At 66.9% G+C, this 20619-nt stretch overlaps 1 protein-coding gene across 1 annotated transcript; it reads left to right on the plus strand.

The window, feature by feature from the left end:
• The first annotated feature begins 434 nt into the window (after positions 1–434).
• On the plus strand, positions 435–20311 carry NXPH4 (neurexophilin 4). The gene is made up of 2 exons (XM_039514576.1): positions 435–527; positions 19552–20311. The coding sequence occupies exons 1-2, from the start codon at positions 474–476 to the stop codon at positions 20284–20286; spliced, it is 789 nt and encodes a 262-aa protein (XP_039370510.1). The 5' UTR covers positions 435–473; the 3' UTR covers positions 20287–20311.
• Positions 20312–20619: the final 308 nt, after the last annotated feature.

Raw genomic sequence — 20619 nt, forward strand, 5'->3', positions numbered from 1 at the left:
CAGCCCCCCCCCCCCAACTCTCAGGGAGGATCAGGAGGGTCCCTGGAACTTGGAGGATTCTGAGGGGCAGGAGGTGGGGGGGGGGCTGGTGTCATCTTACCCCTCCCTCAGCCCTGTGGCACTGGGGTGTTTTGGGGGGGTCACTTTCTCCTGACCCCTCCCAGCCGCATCTCCCAGCGCAGGGAGCCCGGCCGGGGGGTGGGGGCGGGCTGGGATTGGCGGGCTGGGGAATTAAGGGGCCGGCCCCACGTTCCCGCCCCCCCCCCCGCCCTCGCCCTCCCCTCGGCGGGGAAGCTGCGCTGCGCCCCGCGCCAGCCTGCGCTGCGCTGCCCGAGAACTGCGGAGCCAAACTTCTGCTGCCTCCGCCGGCGCCGCTGCCGGCTCGGCCCCGGCCCCCGGTCTGAGCGCCCCCCCGGGGCCCCGACCTCGCCCGGCCCCGCTCCCGATGCTGGCGGAGGGTTTCTCCCACCACCATGAAGCAGCTGCGCGGCCTGCCCGCGACCTTCAGCCACTGGCTGCTGCTGAAGGTACGGACCGGCCGGGGTCCCTGGCGGGGTCAGAGGGGCTGTGGGGGACACGTTGCTGCGGGCGGGCGGTGGTAGCAGAAATACCCCCTGGAAAAGTGAAGTTGGTCGTGGGGGGGGGGTGTTTGCTCCTGCAGGGTGATTTTTAAACGGGGGGTGCTACTGGGGGGGCAGGGAGTGATCGCTGTGCCCCCCCCAACTTTGCGCTCGCTTACCCTGACCCCACAGGCTGCGGGGGGGCAGGCTGGGGCGAGGCAGGGGGCAGAGTTAAGGGGGCGGCTGTGGGCTGGATGGCGAGTGGGCACGGGGGGGGGATTGCAGAAGGGTGGAGAAAGGTACCTGCAATCGGGGAGCTGAATGCTTGGGGGGGGGGCTGCGTCTCTCAGTCCCCGGGCGGCTGATTTGCTGTGGCAACGAGACCCGGTCGCTTTGGAAGTGTTCCCATAAACCCCAAACGGGAGATTTTTCGGCGCGGGGGGGGGGCGGATTGTCAAGCAGCCAGAAGAACCGTCTGGCAGCTGCCAAGGGGGACAGGACTTGAGAGACTCGCCCGGGCGTGTGAATCCTGTAAATATCGCCAGGGTGGCACCTCTGGCTGGCGCCTCCCGCCCCCGCTGCTCGGGTCACGGCAGCCTCGCCGGGCTGGGCAAAGCCTGCAGAGACCCCCCCACGCACCCGGCTGGGCAGGGCAGGTGGCACTGGCTGCCCTACGCTGAGCCGGGCTCCGAGCCCGAGGCTGGAAATTAGCACCAGGGAGCTCCCCGCAATGGCCGTGGTCATTCTAAACCGTGCACGATGCGTGTGTGCGATGCACGATGAATGTGCACGGCGCACGATGCGTGTGCGTCTGGTACACCGCATGATGCGCGTGCGTCTGGTACATGATGCAAGTGCGTGATGCATGATGTGTGTGCATCTGGTGCGTGATGCACGATGCATGTGTGCAGCACACAATGCATGTGCATCTGGTACACAATGCAGGTGTGCGATGCACGATGCGTGTGCATGGCACACGATGTGTGTGCATCTGGTACACAGCACATGGTGCACGATGCGCGTGCATCTGGTACATGATGCACGTGTGTGATGCATGATGTGTGTGCATCTGGTACATGATGCATGTGCATGATGCACGTGTGTGTTGCACGATGCATGTGTGCAGCACACAATGCATGTGCCTCTGGTACACGATGCAGGTGTGCGATGCACGATGCGTGTGCACGGCGCACGATGTGTGTGCATCTGGTACACAGCGCATGGTGCACGATGCGCGTGCATCTGATACATGATGCACGTGCGTGATGCACGATGCGTGTGTGTCTGGTGCACATGGCACAGTCTGCAGTACACGGGGCTCCAAGCAGGGCTCTGTGGGAGAACCATTCACCCAGCTGTTCCCACCTCTCCTCTCCCTGTGGCCGGGTTATTCCCCCAAGTCCTGTTCCAGCATTTAGCGCCCCCCACCCCCCCGTGGGGCGGTATCCGGCTGGTGGGAGCGGGTGTATAGATTAGGTCTTTGCTGCGGTTCTCTAGGCTGAGCCGCTGTACGGTGCAGGCCGGAGGCCGGCCCCGAATTCCTTCTCGAAGACGTCCAGCATTGACTGAAAAATCTGCCAGTGCTGGAGGATTCGGCACAGCCCTTGGGAACTTGTCCCCGTGGTTAATTTACCCTCTGGGTACGTCTGTGCCGCACGAAAGCCCAAAGCTGCCTGCGGCCCCGAGTGACCGAGGGGGCAGGGGGCCGTCAGCGGACACGGGGCTCAGGGGTCACAGGATGGGGCTGCCGCTAGCACGGTGGCTGGAGCTCAGGCTCCGAAACCTGCAGCGGGAAATGGCTTTTTGCAGTGTAGACGGACCGGGGGTGTTAACATTCAGCGTTAATTTGTCTGGCTTCCACTTCCAGCTGCTGGCTCGTTAGACTGACGAGCCCGCGATTAGCGATTCCTGCTCCCCAGGCCCGAGGCGGCTTCAGTTCTCAAGTTTGTCCCCTGCCTGGGGGGCGGGTGAGCCGGAGCCTGGGCTGGGGGGACCTGGGGCTGCTCCGCATTGTGCTGCCGGAGGGGCTGGGGGTGTTTGGAGGGTTCTGGTGCCTGCGGACGCCCAGGGCCGAGCATCGCCTGTAACACACCATGGATCAGTTTCCACCCCTTCTCGCACTGGCAAAATCCCACCCCCGCCCTAGGGAAAACCCGTCTCCCATCCTGACGCGCTGTCTCCTCGGAGAACCCTGGCTCCAGTCCTGCTGCTGGTGTCAATCCGGAGCAACGCTGTTGAGTTAAACTTGGATTGACACGGATGTAAGGAAAGCGTTGGGCCGTAGCCACAGCTGGTGTCGGGGTGAGGCAGGACGGAGGCTGGCCCCTCGGCCGTGCTACCCGTGAATGCCCAGTCAAGCCCCGTGTAAGTTCGCACGAGCGGAAAAGCACTTAAAGCCAAGTGTGATTAAACAATTGCCAAGGACTCCCGGCCTCGGCCCCGCCTGCGCTCCTGGGTGTCGCGCCTTTCGGTCCCGGCTTCCGGACAAAGTGTAATAAATAATCAGAAAATCAACTTGCCGCTCCCACAGCCCAGAGATTGGGAACAGCCGAACTCGCCCCCACACCCCGCCCGGCAAGAGCTTCCAATAGGGTTGATAAATTTTTGATTTCGTCCTCCGCTGGCTGCGGCATATTCCTCTGCCGGCGTGTTTGTAATAGTCCTTTCACAGGTAACTGGCGATGCAACGCTCAGTGCCTGCAAATCGGGAGTTAAGAGGTTTTGCTCGGTGGGTTATTCCCCCCCCCCTGCCCCCCGGTCTTTTATTTTTGCTGTGTTGTAACGGGGGGGGGGGGGATGTGTTGGGCTCATTAAACCGCGGGGCGGGGAGAATCTGATTTCATGGAGATCCACTTTTACTTTTCACGTCTCAGTCACTTCTGCTCGCCCAAGGTTAGCGTGAGCAGCAGGCCGGCTGCTCTGCCTTTGGATTTCGGGGGCAAAAAGGGGCTCGCCACCCGCCCGCCTCGTCCAGCAACTCGGAGACTGAGTCTCTCCCGAGACCAGCGGGTTTGTGTGGATCTGACGGGGAGCAGGGCCGGCTTTTCTTCTGATTTTCCTCCCCCTCGTGGGAAGGCAGAAGCCAGTGGATTTCGGTGTGATCGGTTGGCGTGCGGAGCGTGATCCTGCAGAAGGGGTGTGTGTGTGTGTGTGTGTGTGTGTGTGATGCTCTCAGCCCCACGCCTCCAGATCTGCCGCCCTGGGGAAATTAACCCCCAGCCCCCTCTTACCTGGGCCTTTGCTGTGAAGCTTAAAAACCAGGGGCATGGCCGGGGCTGTGGGTGCAGGGTCTGTAGTGCCTGGCGATGCATCTAGCCAGGATCCTGCAAAACCACAGGGTGCCACCTCCGGTGGGTCAGGAGCTGTTCAACGGCTCTGCTGGGGGCAAGGGGAAGGATTTCGGTGCAAACCAACCAGCCAGCGTGAAATGTGCAGGGTGGGGCGGCTGGTGGTTTTCCCGCTGTGGGTTTCACCTCCCACCTCCATGGCACGGTTGGACCCCCCACAATCTCTCAGCTGAACCCCCGGGCGGGTCCCGATTGGGGGAGTTAGCTGGGGAGGAGAGGGACGACCCGGGTTCATTCTCCCTCTGTGCCATTGGGCGAGTCGCCTGTCGCCCACTTCCCTGCTGTGAAACGGGCTGAAGTCGGGCAGCTTGCGAGGGGCGAAGGGGGGGCTGGCGACGTCGGACTCCTGGCCCCTCCCCGGTGCGTTGTCGGGGGAGGGAATTTCCCCCGCTCGGCCTCAGGATTCAGTTTTATTTGCAGAAGCGCCTCCGGCCGCCGAACGATTCAGCCCCCTGCCAACGAGCCCCCAGCCGGGCCCGGCGTGGCGAGAAACGTTGAATCCCTGGCGAGTGGCGAGGTCGACGGGCCGCTGGCTTGGCGGGGGGTTGCATGGTACCAAGGTGCCGGGTCTCGAACCCGGTCCTGGGAGGTGGCCGCGAGGAGCACAGATTGCAAACAAACAGCTGTTATTTTCCTGGAAGCACCTTGGGGTACGGCGGGTGGGGGGCCTTGCGCGGAGCTGGGGAGGGCAGCCTATGCCAGTGGCTTTTCGGGGACGGGGCTTTCCAAAGGCTCCCATGCTTGGGGCGATTTGCCGGACAGCCGGGCTCCTGGATCTGCAGCTGCCGTGTTAGTGACGCGTTCAGGGCTGGTGGGTTGGGGGGGGGGGGCTGTGTCTGGGGAACCCCTGGATCAAACGAGCCCCAGGGAGTGGCCCCAGCCCCAGCAGAAGCAGAATTTGGCTTTAGGGAGACGCCTCCCCGGCAGGCGCTTTGAGACAGGGGGGTGTCTCTTGTGGGGGCCTGGGGGGACCCCAATTCTTATGGGGAGTTGCTGGTCCCAGGAATGACTCTCCTGCCCAGAGAGGGGGCAATGCGGAGGGGAGGTTCTCGGGGAGCAGTGGATAGGAGATACTTCCTCGGCTTCAGGCCTGCAGACCACCCCCGTTCCCCCGACTTGCCCGGACGCCTGGGTCCCGGGAAGGACCTCTGCCGGGAACGTTTCGTTTTGGTTTTGGCAGCGGGTAGTGGTGAGAGCAGAGGGTGGCTTGGGAACCAGGTGGTCTGGCCGTGTCCTAATCGCTGCTGGTGACTGGCAGTGCAGCCTCCAGCGCGTCCCTTCCCCCCACCGTGCCTCAGTTTCCCCCTCTACAAAATGGGGGTTGTCACGGAGTTGCAGGCTCAGGATCCGGATGCAGCCGGCCAGGACTGTGGGGCGGGGTCCCCCCTCGGGGCTCACTCCCCCGGGCGAGGAACCGGCTCGGCTTCGGCGCCTCGTGGGTCTGACCTCGGTCACGCCGTGAGCTCCCCTGGGGGAGCCTGACACGCCCCCCAAGGTCCCTGCCCCCCTTGCGCGGCCGGCAGGGACTCCCAGGCAGCAGGTGACAGGTGGGTTGTTAGTCGCCGGGGACCCAGCCTAGGACAGGGCTGGTTAGCACCCACCAGGGACGCCCAGCAAAGTGCATTGTGGGGGGCAGAGCCCAGGGCCCTCCCCCCGAGTCCCAGCCCAGGAGACTGACCCCTTCCAGCTGCCCCCCCCCCTTGTCTCTTTCCCGGGCCAGCAGGGCCCCTGGTCTCTGGTCTCCAGCACCTCGCGCTGATCCTTGCGGCGCAGGGGCCCGTCAGTTACCAGCCTTGCCGGGTTACAGCGTCGGCCGCTCTCTGCAGCCCGTCGCCCGTCACCCCTGCCCTCTAGGGGTCGCTGCGATGACGCACCTTCTCCGGCACCACCTAGATATTGAGTAGCGCAGAGGGGAAACTGAGGCACACGCCGTATTCAGAGACAACACTGAGAACATTCCCACTTCGTCCTGGGAGTGCTGCCTCCCCCGGGGCGGGGACGCAAGACAGCGGGTGTTTGCCGGGCACCGGGAGCACTGAGGACTCTGCCCACCGGAGCCTCGATCCCCAGCCCTGCTGCAGCCCCCCCGTTCCCAGGCCCCCGCGCTGCAATGCGGCCGGCAGCTCCGGCCCAGCTGGGGCCTGGGGCTGCCGGAAACGCCCAGTTCATTCCCCTTTCTGCCCCTTTTCCCTGATTGCCCCTGAAGGCGGCCGAGGGCCCTGGGGCTCCGTCTCCGGGGGCTGCCAGGTGGCCTCTCCTCTGAGCAGATGCTGCAGCCCCTTGGGAGACCCCCCCATCTCGTCTGGGCCTGATGTAACCCCCCCTGGCTCGTGCTGTGTGACTGACTGGGAGGGGAGTGGGGGCTGGGAGCCAGGACTCCTGGGTTCCGTTCCTGGCTCTGGGAGGGGAGTGGGGGCTGGTGGGCTGGAGGGGGCTGGGAGCCAGGACTCCTGGGTTCCATTCCTGGCTCTGGGAGGGGAGTGGGGGCTGGTGGTTAGAGGGGGGGGGCTGGGAGCCAGGACTCCTGGGTTTCATTCCTGGCTCTGCCACGGAGTTACTTGACTGCTGCACTGCATGAGGATTAACGATCCCAGGGCCTGGTTTTGGGAGCGAGGCGTTAACCCTGAGACCCCGATTTCCAGCCCCTGCCTTGGCTGCTGCACCGTCTGCCCTCCCAGAGCCGGGAAGAGAACCCAGGAGTCCTGACTCCCAGCCCCCCGCCCCGCCCGCTCTAACCACTAGACCCTGCTCCTTCCCCCTCGTTATGGAAATACACCCCCTCCACATGTCTCCACATTGAATTGGGCATGTGGCGTTAATCCCGGGGGCAGGTCTGGCTGGGGGGAGCCTCGGGGATTTCTGATTGTTCACTGCCCTGAGCCCCCTTGGAGTGCATTAATCGGGGGGGGGGGGCATTGCAAGCCCCCCTCCGCTGAGGCCGCGTGTGCTCCTGGCTCAGACCAGCAGAGGGAGCCCTTGCGCCCCATTCCCCATCCTCCCACTCTGGACACAGCAGCTCCAGCGCTTTGTGCAGCACCGTGCGCCTGGCAGGCGGGGGTGGGTGAGGTCTAGTGGGAGCAAGAAGGTGGAGCTGGGAGTCAGGACTCCTGGGTCCATGGCTCAGGGTCCTCCCCCGATCTCTGCCCGGGCGGGTGTGGGGCACAGTAGCTGAGCCAGGGGCTGGGCTGTCAGGAGGAAGGTTTATGTGGCAGCAGGATCGGCCCAGCCTGGCCCCGGAGCCGCTGTGAACGCAGGGGGAACGGAAACATCACGTGTGTTCGGTCACGTGTGTTCGGAGTGAGCTGGTGTCTGTCTCCCCCCCCTTCATTCCCCTCGGTGCCCGGCGTGGCTGGGTGTGCCCGGCAGGTGTGCCCAACGTGTGACTGCCAGCCCCAGGGACCGGACCCGCCACCCCGGGGCACCCCTGGATCGCCGGCTGTTTTCACATCGGTGGCTGCTTTGTGAAGGGGTTGGCGGAGCTGGGTGTGGGGGGAGCCCAGGCCTGGCGGGGCAAGGGGCAAGGGGCAGGATTGAGGGGCGTCGCCAGGGGAGTTGGGGCTGGCGGGGCAGGGGGTTGCGGGCAGGATTGAGGGGCGTCGCTGGGGAGTCGGGGGTGTGGGGTGTGGGTGGGGGCGTCCGGGCTGGGGGGGGGGGGGCTGTGGGGCGGGTTTGAGGGGCATCGCTGGGGGAGTTGGGGCTGCGGGTCGGGATTGAGGGGCATCGCCGGGGGAGTCGGGGCTGGCGGGGTGGGGGGCTGTGGGGCGGGATTGATGGGCGTTGATGGGGGAGTCGGGGCTGCGGGGCGGGGTTGAAGGGCGTCGCCGGGGGAGTCGGGGCTGCGGGTCGGGGTTGAGGGGCATTGCTGGGGAGTCGGGCTGCGGGTCGGGGTTGAGGGGCATCGGCAGGGGAGTCGGGGCTGCGGGGCAGGATTGAGGGGCGTCACTGGGGGAGTCGGGGCTGCGGGGCGGGGTTGAGGGGTGTCGGTGGGGGAGTTGGGGCTGGCGGGGTGGGGGGCTGTGGGGCGGGATTGAGGGGCGTTGGCGGGGGAGTTGGGGCTGCGGGTCGGGGTTGAGGGGCGTCGCTGGGGGAGTCGGGGCTGGCGGGGGCTGCGGGTCGGGGTTGAGGGGCGTCGCCGGGGGAGTCGGGGCTGCGGGTCGGGGTTGAGCGGTGTCGCCGGGGGAGTCGGGGCTGCGGGGCGGGGGGCTGCGGGGTGGGGTTGAGGGGCGTCGGCGGGGGAGTCAGGGCTGCGGGTCGGGGTTGAGGGGCGTCGGCCCCACCGCGTTTGCATCTCTCCCGCCGGGGCCGATCCCGGTTGCCAGGGAGCCGCAGCCGCGCGAGACGTCAGGATCGGCCCCCAGGCAGCAATCGGCTTCGTGTCGGCAACGCGGCCCCTGCTCCGGCGCGCGGAGAAACGACCCGGCAAAGAGGAAACGTCCCCTCCAGCCGGCTGGACGGACGGGACAGAAAGACTCACCCCCCCCCCCCCCCGATGGCCGGGCGGAAAAGCCGTTCGGGGAGCGAGCGTCCGGGCTGCGGGCGTCGACCCCTGGCTGGCGCGGTGCCCGGGTGCCCGTCCCAGGCAGCTGAGCTGGCATCGGCTGCCGCCATGGCGGACAAACACTGTTTAATTTCTTCGTGCGGGAGAACATCTGCCTGCTCGGGTTCTACGTGCGCCCAGCACGGCCGGGCTGGGAGGTTTCGTCCCCGTTTTACAGGTGGGGAAGCCTGAGGCCCGGGGAGCTGGGGGCAGAGCTGGAAGCTGATCCCGGCGCCGTTAGCCACAGCCTCTCCCTGCCCCCCTCGGGCCCTTCCCGGCCCATTACCGTGCCCCCACCCCCCCGCCTGCCAGGTGCTCTGGGATCTTGGGGGGCTGGGGGGATGCTACAGTAATGGAAGGAGACCCCCCCATTACATCCCATTCCCTGTCACTGTGACAGCGCCTGCTGATCCATTAGTTAACCCCCTGCACCCCCACCCCTATCCTGAGGCCATGGGGGCTGCCAAGGTAACTCCCTGCACCCCCACCCCTATCCTGCGGGCATGGGGGGCTGCACCCCCATAACCCCACCTCTCCCTCTGCACCCACATGCCTCCAAAACACAGAGGGACCCATGATAACACCCCCCCAGGCCCCCCACCCCGGGGGGCACCGCGGAGGACTCCCCCCTTCCCCTCCATGTGTGGAGGGCTCCGCTGACAGCAGATCGGGCGGGAGCCGCGCGGGGCAGGTAATCCTCGCCCGGCGACACTTGCACATGAAACAAATTATCCCCCAGACGCCAGAGCCTTGATTGTCTCTGCCAGCGCCGATTCCTCACCGCGGGCTTTTAATCCCAGCCTCTGTCCTCCTTCCTCCCCCGGGGACGGGGGGCGCGGGGGGGCGGACGTGTCCTCCCACCTGCTGTGAATGAACCGTCACAGCCTGGAGGGGCTTGAGAAGGGGCTTTTGGCTGTTGGGGAGCTGGGGGGGGCAGGGCTGGGATAAAAGGGGGCTGCAGGTCGGGAGTGAGGGGCACCCGCAGAGCTGCGGGGGGGCAGGGCTGGGATAACTGGGGGCTGCGTGTCGGGAGTGAGGGGCAGCAGCAGAGCTGGGGGGGGGGCAGGGCTGGGCTAGCGGGGGGCTGCGGGTCGGGAGTGAGGGACACCCGCAGGGTGTAGGGGGAGCCTGGGACTGTAACAGACGAGGTGGCAGTTTGCAAAGGGGAGAACACGATTTGCTCCGGGGGGGCGGGTTGGGGGGGGAATCATGTTCCCCTGCAATTCCCCCCCCCCTCGTTTTTCATTCACCATCTGACCTTAAGCGCGTGCGGAATCCCTTTTAATACCAATCAGGCCGTGCCGAGAGGGGGGGACGGGAACTTTGAAATGCAATTTATGATCCTGCCTGATAAGATCTTATAAAATTTCCCGGCCACACTCGAAATTACATTTCCATCGCACAGTCGAACTGATCTCCGCGAGTATATGATACTTGCCACTTTTATGGCTACATTTATTGCAATAATAAAGTGAAATGGTGGGTCTGGGAGGGGGGTCTGGGAGGGGGCCTGGCGGGGGGACGCCTGGGTTGTTCCACAGTTTTCTGGCCGTCGTGTGCTCCTGGCTCTGTGTGTGTGGGGGAGCAGGGCAGCACCCCACCCCCGCCGGGTGAAACCCCTCACTCCCATTGCATTCTCCCTGGTTTAGAGGTGGGGGAAACTGAGGCACGGCTGGTGGGGGTGGGGCGGGGGAAGTGACTCTCGGAGGAAGGAGCAGAACCCGGGCTCCTGACTCTCTGCCCCTGGTGCTCTAAGCACTAGACCCCACTGGAGAGAGAACCCAGGCATCCTGGCTCCCCCTTCCCCCACCCCGCGAGGCCGCATCTGGCTTTTCCCCGGGCAGCGCAGGGAGGGATCGACTCAGCCCAGATCAAAGCCCTCGACAAGCCACTCGTGGCCAGGCCAGGGGGAGATGGGTCACGCTCCGGCCGCCCTCGCACGTGGGATCATCACAAGGCTTAATAACCTGCCAAGCCGCAGCTCTCTGGGGACGGAGCCGGCCAGACCCCTGGGGCTAAGGGATTCTCTGTCGGTGCCCCTCACTCCCGACCTGCAGCCCCCTGCTAGCCGGGCCTGTCGGTGCCCTTCACTCCCCACCTGCAGCCCCCCGCTAGCCCGGCCCTGGGCTCCCGCAGCTCTGCCAGTGCCCCTCACTCCTGACCTGCAGCCCCCTGCTTGCCCAGCCCTGGGCTCCCCCAGCTCTGCCGGTGCCCCTCACTCCCGACCCGCATCCCTGAACTCCCCCCCGGGGGCTGCTGGCAGTTTTCCTGGTGCTGGCTCTGGGCTCAACTCCCCATTTCTCAGACCCTACCCAGGGCTGATGAGCGCACGGCATGAGCGGGGCTAGAACTCAGCACTGCCTGCTCCAGACGCACCAGCCCCGAGCTAAAGGAGAATCTCCATCAGCCAGAGCAGTGTAGGGACCATGACACGTGCCCCCGAGCAGTTGATTCCAGCCAGCGGAGGGCAGCGCTGTGACATCATAGGGGAGCCCCCCCCCACAATTTGAGCCTCTGACCTCACATCCGTTCCCCATGGGGCTGGCTGTGACGTCGTAGGGGAGGGGCTGTGAGCTCAGAGCGGGCGGGGGCAGGGCCACGGACCCTTGGGCAAAGCTCTGCCTGGGGCACCAAGCGGCCGTTTGTGTAGCCCCCCTGCAAAGTGTTCGCTGCCCCTGGGCCGGGGCCTGGAGCCTGTTGCCTCCCACTTGCAGCCCAGATCTGTGGGGTGGGGACCAGACCGGGCACCTGTGTAAGCAGCTCTCAGCCTAGAGGGTGGGGCGCTGGGCTGGGAGTCAGGACTCCTGGGTTCTTTTCCTGGCTCCGCCACAGACCTCTGCCAACCCCCCCGCCTCAGTTTCCCCCCCACACCCACCCTTTGCCTGTTCAGTCTGCGAGCTCCAGGGGGCAGGGACTGTCTCGCTCCCTGTGCAGCGCCTGGCGCCACGGACCCCGATCTCCACTGGGGGCCTCCGGGTGCCACCGTCGTGCACCCAGTGTAACGGTCCCGGCCCCGCAAGCAGCCGCCGTGGTGGAGAGGCTGCGGAGACCGAGCTGCTCCCCCCGCTGAGGGCTCCCCCAGGCGTGTGCGGGGCCAGTCCCCTCCGGCCCCACAAGCAGACGCCCCCGTTCGCCGGGTCTCCCAGCCTGGCCTGGGCAATTGGCTGAATCCCCTTTAAATAACCCAGCCAAGGGGCCAGTTTACCCAGGGCTCTGGGCTCTCCACCGCCCCCCTTCCCCGTCTCCTGCGCCGCTGGAGGGGACGTTTTTAATGCGGCGCCTCTGAGAGCGAGATTCAATTTCATCTTGGCCTCGTCAGCCGCCCCCCCCGTCACATCCCCGCTGGGCTCCGTGCGGCCCTTCGTCCGGGGGTTCACAAGCCGCCTGGGCCTGGATCTTTGCCCCTGGCCTCCCCCCCGTCAGCTTCTCTGGCTCCTCGTTCGCGTCCCGCTCCGGGGGGGGGGTTCTCTCTCCCCGGAGCGCGTCTCCCCCCCGCTCTCGCAAGGGGAAGGCAGGAGACGCACGTCAGGGAGAAAGAACCGAGAGACGAACCCCCGGGCCATCAAATATTTATTAGCCGGGTGCGTTAGTAAAACAGCCGCGCCGGCTGCGGGGTTAGGGAGCCGCGGGCGGGGAAGGAGACGGGCGCCGGATGGCGGTTGGGGTGCTGGGGTTTCCGCGGCCGGCAGGGCGGGGGGTGGCAGGCGGCCCGGCTGGGCGTCCGCGTGCGGCCTGCTGGGGGTGGGGGCGCGGATGGTACAGCTCCACTACTGCTGCCAGCCGAGGGAGTCGCTCCTCAAGCCGAGTGGGGGGAGGGTGGCTGGGCTGGGGCAGCTCCCCACTGAGTAGGTGGCACCGGGGAGGGGGGCAAGTCTGGCCCCCTGGCCCCACCCACGGCATCTTAGTAAATGGGGCAGGGGCCTGGACTAACAGGTCCTGGGTGATGCTGGTGCCCCCTGGAGGAGAAGGGCCCCTGCCCCATTCCCTGCCCCCCAAGCCAGCCAGGCCCTGCCCTGGGGGCAGATCGGAGGAGAAAGGCCCCGTGTCCGTTCCCCGACTCCCTTCCGTGCCCAGACTGACGCAGACACCGGCGTGGGGGGCATGGAACTGCATCGGGCAATTTGCTGGGGCCGCGGGCAGGGGGGAGCCGGGAGCTGGGGCCGGCAGCTGGCAGAGGAGCAGCGAGCGGAGAGGAGGCGGCAGAGCTGGCATGTGCCAGCGTCCGCGGGGGGCACCGAACAGCCGGCCTGCGCCTCGGCCACGGCTGCGTCTTTCAAATGCCTTTGAGCTCGGTGTGGGCGCGAGGGGCCCGGGCAGGCGGGGGGCAGCGGGATCCTGGGGGTTGGGCTCTCGTCAGCCGGCCTCCGTGGGACCTCTGGGGGTGGGGGGGGATCGTTACGCCCCAATGATGGGGGCTGGTCCCCTCTCTGCCCCCCGTCTGCTCTGCCCCTGTTCTCTGCCCCCATCTGCCTGGTACCCCCCAGCCTCCCATTCCTGCCCCGCTCCCCCTGCCCCCCCCATGCCTGGCACCATCTGTCCCTGTCCCCCCCCCCCGCTCTCGACCTTCAGCCGTCTGGCCAGCTCCACTGGGCTCCATTTGGTCCACGCTCCTTCAGCCGTCCCTGGCGGGGGGGGGGGGGCGCTGGTCCCTGGCAGCGGGGAGGGGGGCTGGTCTCTGGCCGCGGGGGGGGGCTGGTCTCTGGCAGTGGGGGGGGCTGGTCCCCGGCTGCGCCGGGCGGGGGGACGACTGCCAATTAATTAACGACAGGCTCCTTCGCCTCCCTTCCTCAGCCTCCCACCTGCCCCTGGTGCTGTCACCGCCGGCAGGGGCTGCAGGAGGTCAGCCAACCCCCCAGCTGTCATGTCTCTGGCAATGGGGGGTGGCGAATTACCGCCCCCCCCGATCCCCTCCCCCCACCGAGGCTCCGTTTCCGCAGCGCTGCTGGACCTGGGCCAGCAGCTTCGTCTCCCCCCCCGGCACCGAGGGGCCCCCGGCAGGACGGGGAAGGGGGGGGCTTGGAACGGTCTCTGGCCTGGGCTGGCATCTTCTGTCACAATCCCTGTATCCACCCCCCCCAGCTCTGCCGGTGCCCCTCACTCCCGACCCGCAGCCCCTGCCAGCCCAGCCCTGGGCCCCCCATTCCCCAGCTCTGCCAGTGCCCCTCACTCCCGACCCGCAGCCCCTGCTAGCCCACCCCTGGGCTCCCCCCACCCAGCTCTGCCGGTGCCCCTCACTCCCGACCCGCAGCCCGGACTCCCACGGCACCGTCACCTTCCCAGGGCCTGTCACTCACCAGCCCCCCCCCCCCCGTTTCAGCTTGTCAGGGCCTGACGGATGCACCTGGCTCGGCTCGGGGTCCGGCGTTAGCACCGGCTCCGCGCTCCCCCCGGCCGAGATTAATGGGCCCTGTCACCGGCCCCTTGTTTGCTGCTCACCCCTGGCCTGGCCGGGTCTGTGCCGGGGGGGCACTGGGGAGGGTCGCTCACAAATGCCAGTTAATCTCCGCGTGCTAACGGGGGCAGGGCCAGCTGAGACGGGGGCCCGGCAGGTGCAGAATCTCCCCCCCCCGGTGGCCCAGTTGGCCTGGCTGGGGCTGTCCGCCCCCCGCCCCATAGACAAGTCAAACTGGGTCCATGAATGCTGCTCCCCCCCCGGCTCCGTCAGGCCTTGGAATGACAGGGCTCGTGCCCCCGCCAGGAGCCCCACTCACTCCAGCCGGGGGCCGGGGGGTGTTTAAGCTCCGGGCTGTTGCTCCCAGGTATTTGCAGAGTGGGGCCCCCCACCCCCGCACTGTCCCCCCGATCGATGGCGCTGGCAGGCTGCCAAACCTGCCCTGCTTTGGGATTCCTGGGGCCGGCGAGGGGGGGGGCTGAGCTGGGAGCTGGCAAAGCTGCTATCTCCCCCCCTCGCCCAGCTCTGCCGGTGCCCCTCACTCCCGACCCGCAGCCCCTGTTATCCCAGCCCCTATCTCCCCCCCACCCACAGCTCTGCCGGCGAGAGGGGGCCGAACTGGCTTTAACTGCCCCTTCGGCTGGGGTGGGGGCAGTGGGAAGGCCTTTCCCCTGCTCCCCGCTGCCCCCCGCACGTGGCGAATCCGCGGCAGAGAGCCCTGGGGGCTCGGGGTACCCAGCTCGCGGAAGGTGCAGCTGGCGGGGGGGGGGTGATCACGGGCAGCGTCTTGGTCGGGCTCATTTCCTGGTAATTTCCTGCACCGCACGGGAGGCTGCCCCTTCCCCCCGGCAGGATTCGACGGGGGCGGGGGGGTCCCAATCAATATGTATGAGCTGCAGGATTAATAACCGCGGGCAGGCGCTGGGCTGGGCGGCAGATGGGAGATAACGGGGCGGGGGGGGTGATTGACACGACCGCCGTCGTTCCCTCCCCCCGTCTCTCTCAATCTTCCCCCAAGGTCTCACTCTCTCCTGGGGGGCCCCCCCTTGTCTCCCCACCTCCCGCCCGCGCTCAGACACCCGGCTTTGAAGCTGCATTGAAATATAGATAAGGCTGATCGTGTTCAGAGAAAGAGATTGGGGGGGGGGAGGCAGGCGGCTGGAGGGGGGTGAAGGGCCGGCCCAGGTGTGTGTGGTGGTGGTGGGGAACCTGGATCAGACCCAGCTCCTCAAGAGGGGCTGGTACCGTCTGTCCCATAAGGGGGGGGCGGCGGAGACCCCGGAGAACGGTAGCACGGCTGGGGGCTGCCTGGATTCCCGCCCCCCCGGGGCAGGCTGGGTGAGGACCCATCGCGTCCCATCAGAGCTCTGGGCACTGCCAGGTGGGAGCGGCTCCCCCTGCGCCCCCAGGGGGCCGCCTGCTGGGGAGGTCGCTGGCTCTTCCAGGCGCCCCGCACACTGCCAGGCGTTGTGCCAGGCTGGCACCGCGCTGCTTCACACACACACACCCCTTGGCACCCGGAGCCAGCCCCCGCCCGGGAGCGGCTGAGACGCGGCACGTCGGCCGAGCTGAGCTCAGCGAGCCCGGCACCGGGGGACCAAGCGACTAATCCCGGCCCAGGCGGTGTCTTCGCCGGCTAACCCCGCAGAGCGGCAGGAAACAGGGCGTCCCCATCCGGCCCCCCGGCTTGGCGGGGAGAGGGGCTGGGGGTGCTGCCCTGAGTATATAGGCAGAGACGGCCCCGGCACCCGACCCCAGGCCCCTCTGTGCTGCTCCGGCCTTACCCCGCACCTCCTCCTCCCAGCAGTCAACGGGGCCGTGGGGAGCGGCACATCGGTTAGCGCAGCCCTGAGGCTGCTCTAATGGGGGCCGAGGACTGGGCAGGGCCTGGATCGCAGAGAGTGTAAAGGTGGCTTGAAATAGGCCTCGCCCCCCAGCCAGGGACAGGAACGGGGTAACCAAGGACCAGGCCAATTAGCCCCCACACCCGCCCCCCCAGCTCCTGGGCTTCAAACCGCCTGGGAGCTGGACTGAGACCTGCCAAACTCACCCCGCCTCTGTCGCTAGCCTTGCCCCCGGCCAGATTGCGTTATTTCCTGGGACAGCCCGGTCCCCAACCCGCACGCTGCCCCCCCTGCCCCACACCAGCTCCTCAGCCCCCCGCCTCCGAACCACCCCCCCCCCCCCCGTGTTTGCCTGGGAAACCAGGTCGGCTGGAGCTGAGCATAAAAACCTGCCACGCGGCAGCGCCGGGAAGTGACAGTGATTGACGAGGCTGGGCCGAGCCGTGATCAAAAGCCACCGGAGCGCAGCTGAGACACGCCGGGTGGAGACCAGCTGCAGGGGGGGGGCGGGGGGGTGATAAATAGAGCGACAGCTCTGAGAAACTGCAGCCAGCGCGGGCCGGGATGGGCGGGGTAAGTAGGTAGAGTTCAGGGATGGGGAGCGCGGCTGGGTAAATCCAGCAGCCGGCACAAAGGTGGCGGATGAGCTGAGTGCCGGAGACGGGACCTGATCTCGCAGGCAAATGGAGACTGGAAGCTCTTTGGGGCAGGGCTGCGTGTCCGGCACCTGGCACGATCCCTTCCTGACACCTTCTAGGGGACTGGCTGCACTGCACGTACCAACAGCCCCCTTCACTTCCTGTCCCAAACCGCCTGGCCGTTTGCTCTTAGCCAGCGGGCGTGTTCCGCCCCAGAGGTGGCTGCATTTCGGCTGGATACGGCTCGTATGTCATCCCTTTCAGCCGGGCTGAAGGAGCTTAGAAACGGGCCCTTTTATCCACAGGGGAATAGAACCCCGGAGTCCTGATTCCCAGCCCCCCCCTCCCACCCATTAGCCCCTTCTCGGAAGTCAGGTGTGTTGCCAGGACTCCTGGGTTCCATTCCCAGCCCTGGAAGGGAGGAGTGGAGTCGAGGGGTGGCAGCAGGGTAGAAGGGGGAGGTGGTGTGTGTGTCAGGACTCCTGGGTTCCATTCCCAGCTCTGGAAGGGAAGAGTGGAGTCGAGGGGTGGCAGCAGGGTAGAAGGGGGAGGTGGTGTGTGTGTCAGGACTCCTGGGTTCCATTCCCAGCCCTGGAAGGGAAGAGTGGAGTCGAGGGGTGGCAGCAGGGTAGAAGGGGGAGGTGGTGTGTGTGTCAGGACTCCTGGGTTCCATTCCCAGCCCTGGAAGGGGGAGGAGTGGAGTCGAGGGGTGGCAGCAGGGTAGAAGGGGGAGGTGGTGTGTGTGTCAGGACTCCTGGGTTCTATTTCTGCCTCTACCAACACCTCGCCTGGGAGAAATTCCCCACTGGCTGGGTGCCTCAGTTTCCCTGTGATGCCGCAGGGAAGCGGTACGCCCCAGCCCGCCGGGAGCGTGGGGGGGGGATGTTTGCATGGTGTCCGGAGTCCCCGGGAGAAGAGCCGCCGCCCGGGGAAGGTGGGGTCTCGTCGCGGAGGGGGGGCATCTCCAGGGGCAGCTTGTTCCAAGGGCCCCAGGCTGGGTTTAAGGGGCGGGGGAGGCCGCGGCCCAGGCTCTGCCAGCTCAGCAGAAGCTGTGGGCGTGGGGCGTTCCAGCGGCCCTGCCCGGCGTCTCCCCGTGCACCCTTCCGCCGGGGGCAGGATCCGCCTCGCTCGGCCCAGCGGGGCCCCTGTAATTTCGGCTGCAGATCAGAGGCTCCGTATAATACAATTAGGCTGCCCCTGCCCCCACCCACCTGCATTTTAATGGGGCTGGAACATGCCAGCACAGGTGCTAATGAACCTGCCAGCCTGGGTGCCCAGGAGCTGCCAGGTGCCCGTTTCATTTAGTTGGAAACTGCCTGAAAACTGTCCTGCCGAGACGGTGCCCGGTGCCACCCTCCTCCCCCCCCAGGGACGGGCGGGCTGCCGGGGAACGCGGGGAAGGGACCAGCAGGGCTCCCAGCAGAATCGCCCCGACCTTGCCCCAGGGATGGGCTTGGCCTGGAAATCCCCGGGGCCGCCTTGGCCCGGGCTGGTAAATTGCCTGTTGCGTTTAGTCATCGCCTGGGCAGAAGTTTAATGAGGCTCCCTGCCTGCTCCCTGTACCTGTGAATGACGCCCGCCCGCCTGTCTGCAGCACGTCCCCACCTGCCGCTCAGCTCAGCCGTGTGTGTGTGTGTGTTTGGGTGAAAGCAGGCGTGTGTGTGCGTGCGCAGGTGGGCGTGTTCATGTGTGTGGGTGAGAGCGTGTGTGTGTGTGTGAGGGCAGGTGTGTTCGTGTGAGTGTGTTTGGGTCAAAGCATGTGTGTGTGAGTGTACATGGGCGTGCGGGCGTGTTCATGTGTGTGTTTGGATGAGAGCATGTGTGAGTGTGTGCGGGTGTGTTCGTGTGTGTGTGAGAGTGCATGGATGAGCATGTTCGTATGTGTGTTTGGGTGAGAGCGTGTGCGTGTGTGAGTGTGCACGGGTGTGCGGGCATGTTTGTGTGTGTGTTTGGGTGAGAGTGTGTGCGTGTGTGAGTGTGCATGGGCGTGTTCGTGTGTGGGAGCGTGTGAGTGTGCACGGGTGTGTGGGCGTGTTCGTGTGTGTTTGGGTGAAAGCGTGTGTGTGTGAGTGTGAACGGGCATGCGGGCATGTTCGTGTGTGTGTTTGGGTGACAGCGTGCATGTGTGAGTGTGCACGGGCGTGCGGGCGTGTTCGTGTGTGTGTCTGGGTGAGAGCGTGCGTGTGTGAGTGTGCACGGGCGTGCGGGCGTGTTCGTGTGTGTGTCTGGGTGAGAGCGTGCGTGTGTGAGTGTGCACGGGCGTGCGGGCGTGTTCGTGTGTGTGTCTGGGTGAGCGCAGGAAGGGGGTGCAGGGTTTGGGGCAGGGCGTGTTTGTGTGTGTCAGGGTGGGCAGGGGCACAGGGTTGGGGGGGCAGGGCTGTGTGTGTGTCTGGGGCAGGGCACAGGGGCAGGGCAGGGGCACAGGGACTTGGACACGGGGGGGGGCAGGCAGGGCTGTGCTGGGGGGCAGGGCCCTGGGGGGCAGGGCAGAGGGGCACAGGGACTTGGACACAGGCGTTGGGGGCAGGTGTGTGTCTGGGTGAGAGCAGGGCAGGGGCACAGGGCGCGGGCGTGTTCGTGTGTGTCTGGGTGAGAGCACAGGAGTTGGGGGCAGCGGGCGGCTGTGTGTGTCTGGGTGAGAGAGTGCACAGAGGGGCAGGGCGCAGGGCGTGTTCGTGTGTGTCTGGGTGAGAGGGCTGTGAGTGTGAACGGGCGCGGGCGTGTTCAGGGGCACGAGCTGGAACCTGCGTTCAGGTGCTATGGTCAACTAGCCAGGGCTGTGGTGCAGCCGGGCTCCTGGGGCAGGGCAGACAGGGACGCGGATGCTGGGGCAGAGCCTTGTGCTGGGGCAGGGCAGGGCCCGGCCAAGGGACCCTAGGCCTGGCACTGAGCCTGGCTGACTCAGGAAGAGGGGGCAGGCAGGGTTTGGGGGGGCAGGGCTGTGCTGGGGGGCAGGGCACAGAGGGGCAGGGGGCACAGGGGTTGGGGGGCAGGCAGGGCTGTGCTGGGGGGCAGGGCACTGGGGGGCAGGGGGCACAGGGGTTGGAGGGCAGGCAGGGCTGTGCTGGGGGGCAGGGCACTCGGGGGCAGCGGGCCCAGGGGTTGGGGGGCAGGCAGGGCTGTGCTGGGGGGCAGGGCACAGAGGGGCAGGGGGCACAGGGGCTGGGGGGCAGGGCTGTGCTGGGGGGCAGGGCTGTGCTGACTCACTGCCCCCCCCTCTCTGCCCCCCACAGGTGGTCTGCGTGGAGGGCCACATGACCAAGACCCTGGGCTACCTGGAGCTGGGCCCCTCCGGGCTCCTCAAGACCCTCCCGCCCGGCGCCCTGAAGCCTCCGCCCCTGCCCCCGGCCCGGCTGTTCTCCGGGGAGCCCTCGAAGGCCAAGGCCGGCGCCCTGAGCCCCTGGGCCTGGCCTAGGAACCAGACGGGCGCCGAGCAGCGGGGCCAGCGCAAGCCCTCGCTCAAGACGGGCCGGGCCCGGAAGATCTTCGGCTGGGGCGACTTCTACTTCAACATCAAGACGCTCAAGTTCAGCCTCCTGGTGACGGGCAAGATCGTGGACCACGTCAACGGCACCTTCAGCGTCTACTTCCGGCACAACTCCTCCAGCCTGGGCAACGTCTCCGTCAGCATCGTGCCCCCGGGCAAGGCGGTGGAGTTCGACGTGCTGGGCCCCCCGCCGGCCCCCGAGCTCCAGCAGGCCACCCTGCCCCAGGCCAAGGAGCCCCGGCCCTTCAACTGCCACGTGGAGTACGAGAAGACCAACCGGGCCCGGAAGAACAAGCCCTGCCTCTACGACCCGGCCCAGGTGTGCTTCACCGAGCACACGCAGAGCCACGCTGCCTGGCTGTGCGCCAAGCCCTTCAAAGTCATCTGCATCTTCGTCTCCTTCTGCAGCTTTGACTACAAGCTGGTGCAGAAGGTCTGCCCCGATTACAACTTCCAGCACGACCGCCCCTACTTCGGCTGAGCCCCCCCCAATGACCCAGCTCGCCCAGCGGCCGGGGGGCGGGGACGGACCCTGGGGGGGCCGGAGGATGGGCTTCTCCAAGCCGCGCGGAGGAGGGGGGGGGCTGTGGGACCTGGGGGCCGGACGCTTTGCTCCGTCAGCTACGGGCCTGCGGAACCGCCCGGGACCCGGCCAGGCCGGGGGGACGCAGCCGGAGCCCCTCGAACCGTGGTGGAAGGATGGGCGGGGCGACAAGCGAGCAACGGAGCCGGAGCCGGAGCCGGTCGCCCCCATCCCTGCGGGGAAGTGGGGGGACGAGGGCCAGGGGCTGCACAGGGTCAGCGAGTGACACGT

Source organism: Mauremys reevesii, linkage group 25, assembly GCF_016161935.1.
Source record: "Mauremys reevesii isolate NIE-2019 linkage group 25, ASM1616193v1, whole genome shotgun sequence".
NCBI classification, from domain to species: domain Eukaryota; kingdom Metazoa; phylum Chordata; order Testudines; family Geoemydidae; genus Mauremys; species Mauremys reevesii.